This window comes from Emys orbicularis, chromosome 12, assembly GCF_028017835.1.
Source record: "Emys orbicularis isolate rEmyOrb1 chromosome 12, rEmyOrb1.hap1, whole genome shotgun sequence".
Classification (NCBI taxonomy): domain Eukaryota; kingdom Metazoa; phylum Chordata; order Testudines; family Emydidae; genus Emys; species Emys orbicularis.
The window spans coordinates 3,636,545-3,643,859 of record NC_088694.1 but is presented as its reverse complement, the minus strand read 5'-3'; the positions used below and the strand labels follow the sequence as shown (position 1 = coordinate 3,643,859).

Here is a 7,315-nt window from a genome sequence, read left to right as displayed (position 1 = left end):
AAGTGAGGACATTGTGTGGGAAGAAGGCACTGGGTCGGCTGTTGATTTGTAGGAAGGCACTGGACAGTGGATAAACTTTCCCTAAATTGTTTTGTGTCAGACACAATGTGGTCATCTTTTACCCACTGCTATAGTCTGCTTAGCCTACTCACTACAAGGGGTAGCTGGCCTTCATTGGCAACGGATGGCACAAAGGGTGGGTGGAGGCACAAGGGGTGGTGGTGACTGTTAAACTGTGTTGTTTTCATCCCATAAAGATGTATATGAGGCACTTTGTAAAATTACAATTAAGACAGAACAAGCTCAATTTTTATGCAAAAACCTTTAAAAATACATGTTAAATTTTACTTATTCAACTTCTTTGAATTGATAAAATTAGAAAATTCTCTTCTGCTGCTTCATCCGTCAGGGTTCGCACATGGTGCTCTCCATGTCTTCATCAGGGTAAGGTTTTGTCTTCAATGTGATGGTATCACGCCACTGTTCATAGACGAGTGTGTAAGCCTCTGCCCTTTTAACTGTGAATCTGTATGATCTGTCAGACAGCAGGTTCCGGATTTCACACATGTTGGACGTGACCGGCATTATTCCACACTGGATCCTCTCTTGCTGGGATCGGGGCTCCAGTAGCTTAAACCTGAGTTCATACTGTTCAGGCTGTGACTGTTGACTTGTGATAAACCACTTGAGGCTCACCCAGTCCTCATGTGCCACTGATTCCTTTCGATCAAACATCACTGGCATCTTGGTACTCAGAACAAGCCTAATGTGTGGGATTTTGGTAGCCCCAACATCCGACACCAGACGATGCTTGACATACAGCCTTCCAGGCACTAGCATGGCAAGGAAATTATCCATCAGCTCAGACAGATTTGACAGCTTTTGCTTGACCAAGTCCCACCTGGCGAGGAATGTTACCATGTCATAGGTCTCCAGGAAGTGGACCAGCTCCTCCCGCCCCTGTTCCAATTGTTCTAACAGGTCAGTTAAGAGCAACAGCTGGATTTTGGTTTGGACTGTTCCCACCTTCTTCATCCTTTGGAATCTCCAGGGGTCAATCAGCTGGAACATAGTGGTGGGCAGCATGAGGTGGTTCTGGTCTCCCAGTGCCAAATGTTTGGGCAGAATTTCAATGTAATAAGAGCACTTTTTCAGAAGCTCAATTCGCTTATGGTGGCGTTTCAGCAGGTGGAGACTCAAGTCAGAGTGCAGGAACTCGAGTACAATGTTCTTCCTCTCCATGTACATCTTCCAGGTTTCATTCTCCTGGTCCTCCTCTTCGTTGTACAAAATACTCTGCAGATTGTTTTCTATCTCATTCAAATACACATCCATGGTTCCAAAACTCATAGTTGCTGTGCAGGAAAGCAACAATAACATCATTTAAGAACCAAAGGAAAAGCAGTCAATATGGAGCATACCATGATGGTGACTGCTGTTTCCTTATACTTCTTTAACATTAATTATAAATTATCTTAGAAATTAGAGATGGGATAAGAACTGTTAGACTCAATCAGGCTCCCTGCCAATGCAAGAACATTTCTTTCTAACATTATGATTTTGAGTGCTTTGTCTACTCTAGTCCTAAATATCCCAATCAACTGGGCTCCTGCTATTTCCCTTGAGAGACTGTATCTTCGTTTAATAGATCAGAACGGCCATACTGGGTCAGACCAATGGTCCATTTAGCCCAATATCCTGTCTTCTGACAGTGGCCAATGCCAGATGCTTCAGAGAGAATGAACAGGACAATTAGCGAGTGATCCATCCCCTGTTGTCCACACCTAGCTTCTAGCAATCGGGGTCTAGGGACTCTCTCAGAGCATGGAGTTGCATCCCTGACCATCTTGGCTAATAGCCATTGATGGACCTCTCCTCCATGAACTCATCTAATTGTTTGGGGTTTTTTTAACCCCACCATAGCTTTGGCCTTCACAACATCCTCTGGCAAAGAGTTCTATAGGTTGACTGTGTGTTGTGTGAAGAAATACTTCCTTTTGTTTGTTTTAAACCTGCTGCCTATTAATGTCATTAGGTGACCCCTGGTTCTTGTGTTATGTGAAGGGGTAAATAACTGATCCTGATACTCTCACATTTTTCCCTTATCTCATTAGTTCTAATGAGACCCCTTTATACCACCCTAAGTTATCTCTTTCTCCATTCTTGCTGGTCATTCACATCTCTCATATCTGCGGATGTCTACATCCCTCCCTTAGTTTGCTTAGCCAAGCTATACACACATTCAGGTCTTAGGCTTTCCTTTAGGCAGCTGCAGGATATTGGCTTCAAATCAGCTTGGCTACTGATCTTTAAAAGACCTCCAATCTATCAGTATCTTTCTGGGAGTGCAGTGGCCTGAACTGAATGTGATGGTCCCAGTGCTACCTCACCAGAGTTGTAAGGAGAGGAACTATCATGTGTCCTTTCTGTTTGACAGTGCAACCCATTACTAAACGTAAACATTTTGAATGACCAATTCTTCTCCCCACCTTTTGTTTACTTTACATTATAATGGTTCAGAATGAATTATATTCATTTGCATGTGGATGAAACGTGTAATTCCATAAGCGTTTCACCGTAAAACATGACACACAACACGTGAAGAACAATGGTGAACGTCAGAAAAGAGACAATGGAAATGGCCCTTTATAACTCCACATCTGCTCTGTCTCCTTCGTTGTATCTGTTTCCTACAATAACCAAGGCCAGGGTACTGTTTGATACCACTGCTGAGCCAATGTAGCCATGGAAGACCTACCTGTATTATCTTTTAGTTGGGGTATCTATGGCTTAGGTATCAAAAACAGAATTGTCAGCTAAATTCCGGTTCTTGAATCTTTACTGACCGTGATAATGACTGAACCAGAATGCAGCTTGTTTTGGATGCCAGTTTGAAGCTCATATTTAGACTTGAAAACTGAACATAGTTGATATGGAAGACAAAGAAAATGTGCATTGTCAAGCTGTCGCTTCAATACCACGAAGAGGGTGCTAGTGACACACACGGAGAATAGTTCTCAAGTAGCTACCTGACATCCATGGCATTAGCGGCTTTTTTTTAGAGAGTTGTTTTTTATAAAGCGTTTACAGTGCATAATTCTGAAATTTTACTCTTCCTCCTCACATGTTTTCTGACAAGACCGGGTTTCCTAGTTGGTAGAACAGCACCAATCTGTGCCCCATTATCCCCATTTATATAATGTGGTTGGTAATACTTATCTTCATGGGGCATTATATTATGAGGTATAATTAAATTTGTGACGTGCTTTCAGTCTTTGGATTATAGAAGTGCAAAAGTGTCACTTATTTCTCATGGTGAGTGAGGGAATATCTTTTATTGAACCAGCTTCTATTGGTAAGAGACAAGTTTTTGAGCTTTCAGCATGTACCTTTCCCAGACCTGAAGAAGAGCTTTGTGTAGATGGAAAGCTTCTCTTTCTCACCTACAGAAGTTGGTCCAATAAAAGATATTCCCTCATCCACCTTGTGTCTCTGATATCCTGGGACCAACACTCCATGTACTTATTTAAATGATAATCCCTTCATTCCCAGGGATACTTTTTCAAGGATATTGTCAATTCAAACATGTCCTGAATTTTTTAAACTTTATTCTTTCCACCAGAACAATGCAGGAAAACAAGGTAAAGCCAAAAATTTGACACAGATCAGCCCCAATGCACCACAGTATAAAATGTAATATAGAGCTAGCAGTTTATTGGGTTATTTGGCCCAAAACTTTAGATGATGTAAAAATGAGCTCTTACAAAGCTAAATCCAATAGAAATGTTTCTATAATTATTTCTGCATTCCATTGGACAGAGATGCTTTTAAAACACCTGCGTGGCTTTATGGAGGAGTGAGGATCTAGCTCAGGGGTAGGCAACCTATGGCACACATGCCGAAGGCAGCACGCGAGCTGATTTTCAGTGGCACTTACACTGCCCGGGTCTTGGCCACTGGTCCGAGGGGCTCTGCATTTTAATTTAATTTTAAATGAAGCGTCTTAAACGTTGAAAAAATGTTATTTACTTTACATACAACAATAGTTTAGTTCTGTATTATAGACTTATAGAAGGAGACCTTCTAAAAACATTAAAATGTATGACTGGCAAGCGAAACCTTTAATTAGAGTGAATAAATGAAGACTCAGCACACCACTTCTGAAAGGTTGCCGACCCCTGATCTAGCTGCATGCAACAATTGCAGGAATTAGGGCCTAAAAAAAATGAAAGCAGGGAAGATGCTGAAAGTGAAACTGACTAGAACTGACAGTGAAATTGGCTTATGCCTTGCAGTTTGTTCAGAGAAAGACAAAAGAGGCAGCGGGATGAGGGAGAAGTGAATTTAGATTTTAACAATGGGTTCAGCGTTAGTAACTGAGGCTGATGTAAATTGTTGGGAGTGAGGTGCCTAATTCACTGAGGAACCTTGGACAATCCCAGCCAGCAGGCCTAAGTGGCAGTCTAGGGAGAGCCTGGTGCTGCCAGTATGATACACAGGGTCTGGTAGTGCTGAACTGTAGCTGCTTTTGTGTTTTCTGTTGTACCCTAGAAAGAAGTAATTGTTCCTCCTCCTTATGGGCATGACAGCGCAGGGCCCAGTCTGACCCTGATGCAACACCCTCACTCTGGGGGCAGCTGACGCTCCAGCCGAGGGGAAGGCGAGGGGCTGGAAGGGAGGCAGCTGGGGTGCCCTGCTAATGGCAGTGAGGGGATCTGGGGCTTGCCCCCTGCCGGTGGGGGAGTGCCAGGCCTCCTTGGCTTTCACCCTTTGTGCCCAGAGCAGGGAGGCACAGAGAAGGGACTTCCCCCCCCCACTGCCTTGGGGGGCTCCCCCGAGCCTCTGTGCTGGCTCCTGGGAGGGGGTGTCCACCCACTCCTCTCTGCCTGCCATCCACCCCGGGAGTCCTTCCCTCTCCATGCCCCGCCCTGGGAATTCCCCCCTTTCTGCACCCTTCCTCCCTTCAGGGGTCCCCCCTTCCTGCCCCTCCCCCTGGGAATTCCCCCCTTTCTGCACCCTCCTCCCCTTCCTGCACCCTCCCTTCAGGGGTCCCCCCTCCATGCCCCTCCCCCCTTTTCCTGCACCATCCTCTCAGGTGTCCCTCCTCCATGCCCCTCCCCCTGAGGCCCCCCTCCCTGCCCCCCTTTCTGCCCCCGGGTCCCCTTTGGCTGGTTGCCCGCGGGGGGCCGGAGGGGGGCGGAGCTCCTGACCTGTGGCCGAGCCGGGCGGCGTGTCCCGGGGCAGCTCCCCGCCGCCCCCTCTCCTGGGCCGGGCTGCCCTGGCTCCGGCCAGCCCCAGGCAGCTGCCATGGGAACCCATTGTTCGTGCAGCCCCCCTCCCCCCCCCGGGTTCTGGGGCCCGCCCCGTCTGCCCCCCGCGGGCAGGGCAGGGCTGGGGGGGGGTTCGAGTGAGGGGGGCCTGGACAGTGTATGTGGGGGGGTTAAATGGGTGAGGGGCGGGGAGAGGCACAGGGAAGTCAGGGGGTGGGGGGCTGGGGGAAGCACAGGCAGGGCTGGGGGGGGGGGGCTGGGAGAGGCAGAGAAGGGGGCTGGGCAGGGTTGTGGGGGTGGGGGCAGGGAGAGGCACGGAGGTCAGGGTGTGGGGAGCGGGGAGAGGCACAGGCAGGGCTGGGAGAGACAGAGGAGGGGGCCGGGGGAGGTGGGAGAGGCAGAGAAGGGGGGGCAGTGAGAGGCACAGGGAGGTCAGGGAGTGGGGAGAGGAACAGGTAGGGCTGGGGGTAGGGGGCTGGGAGAGGCAGAGGAGGGGGCTGGGGAGGTCTGTGGGGGGCTGGGAGAAGCAGGGAAGGGGGGCTGTGGGGATGGGGGCTGGGGAGAGGCACAGGGAGTTCAGGGTGGGGGGGCTGGGGAGAGGCACGGGAGGTCAGGGGGTGGGGGGCTGGGGGAGGCACAGGCAGAGCTGGGGGTAGGGGGCTGGGAGAGGCAGAGGAGGGGCTGGGGAGGTGGGAGAGGCACAGGCAGGGCTGGGGGGGCTGGGAGAGGCAGAGAAGGGGGACTGGGCAGGGCTGTGAGGGTGGGGAGCTGGGAGAGGCACAGGTAGGGCTGGCGGTAGGGGGCTGGGAGAGGCAGAGAAGGGGGGCTGAGCAGGGTTGTGGGGGTGGGGGCAGGGAGAGGGGAGGTCAGGGTGTGGGGAGCGGGGAGAGGCACAGGCAGGGCTGGGAGAGACAGAGGAGGGGGCCGGGGGAGGTGGGAGAGGCAGAGAAGGGGGGGCAGTGAGAGGCACAGGGAGGTCAGGGGGTGGGGAGTGGGGGAGGCAGAGAAGGGGGGCTGGGCAGGGCTGTGAGGGTGGGGAGCTGGGAGAGGAACAGGTAGGGCTGGCGGTAGGGGGCTGGGAGAGGCAGAGGAGGGGCTGGGGAGGTCTGTGGGGGGCTGGGAGAAGCAGAGAAGGGGGGCTGTGGGGGTGGGGGCCGGGGAGAGGCACAGGGAGTTCAGGGTGTGGGGGGCTGGGGAGAGGCACGGGAGTTCAGGGGGTGGAGGGCTGGGGGAGGCACAGGCAGAGCTGGGGGTAGGGGGCTGGGAGAGGCAGAGGAGGGGGCTGGGGAGGTGGGAGAGGCACAGGTGAGTGTCTGGATGAGTGGGGAACGGGGGTGGGTGAGTGAGGGGCAGCTGGGTTGGTTCTGCGGCGCTGGGCAGGATGGGGAGGTCTGAGCTGGGTCGGTGGCAGAGGACTGCTCGGGGGAAGGGGGTGGGTCTGTGCCTGGTGCTGGGGAGGACACCTGGAAACAGCAGCATAGAAGCTCTCTTAAGGGCTAAGACCAGCCCTGATTTTTTATTTGCAGTTTGTTTCTTTTGCGCTCCTGCCTGCCTGGTTTTGGATCCTATGATTTCACTGTCTCAGCCGGCAGGGAGAATACGGCTGGCCCATACCCCATCCTGGGCTTGCATGTGCCCAGGTACTTACTGTTATAGATTTCATTCCTACCTGCTTCCGCGTGGGGTTTGGGGCACTGAGAACTATGCTTAGGACCTAATAAATACATTTGCTGCACAAAACTAACCGGTTCAGTTACATGGCCCTGAGCCCATTTTCAATTAGTTTTCTTTAAGGGGTTTACACAACTTCCTGCCTTAGGGCCAGATCCCAGATACTGTGTAGTACCTGATTCCTGGAGCTGGCTGATTGGTGTATTCATGGCGGAAGGGGTGTGAGTAAGGGGATCCCAATGTGGCCCTTAACATTTAAGTTCTATGTGTGAAGACTGGAAGAATATAGAGAAGTGGACAGAGAACTACCCCAACGGGGGAATCAAAGGACCTGCTAGGCAGCCGGAAGGGACAAGCTGCAAAGGCCTTCTGCT

The 7,315-nt window shown here is 51.2% G+C and overlaps 1 protein-coding gene across 1 annotated transcript; it reads right to left on the bottom strand.

The window, feature by feature from the left end:
• Positions 1–405: 405 nt before the first annotated feature.
• FNDC11 (fibronectin type III domain containing 11) lies at positions 406–5,319 on the bottom strand. Its single transcript, XM_065414244.1, has 2 exons — positions 5,211–5,319; positions 406–1,355 (listed from the first exon to the last, which is right to left on the bottom strand). The coding sequence occupies exons 1-2, from the start codon at positions 5,317–5,319 to the stop codon at positions 406–408; spliced, it is 1,059 nt and encodes a 352-aa protein (XP_065270316.1).
• Between the last annotated feature and the right edge of the window lie 1,996 nt (positions 5,320–7,315).

Bases quoted from the DNA above. Each gene is read 5' to 3' on its own strand.
- FNDC11 (XM_065414244.1), bottom strand. From the start codon at position 5,319: ATGGGTTCCCATGGCAGCTGCCTGGGGCTGGCCGGAGCCAGGGCAGCC. The intron at 1,356-5,210 runs GTCAGGAGCTCC...TTTCCTGCACAG, and splicing joins GCCGCCCGGCTCGGCCACAG to CAACTATGAGTTTTGGAACC.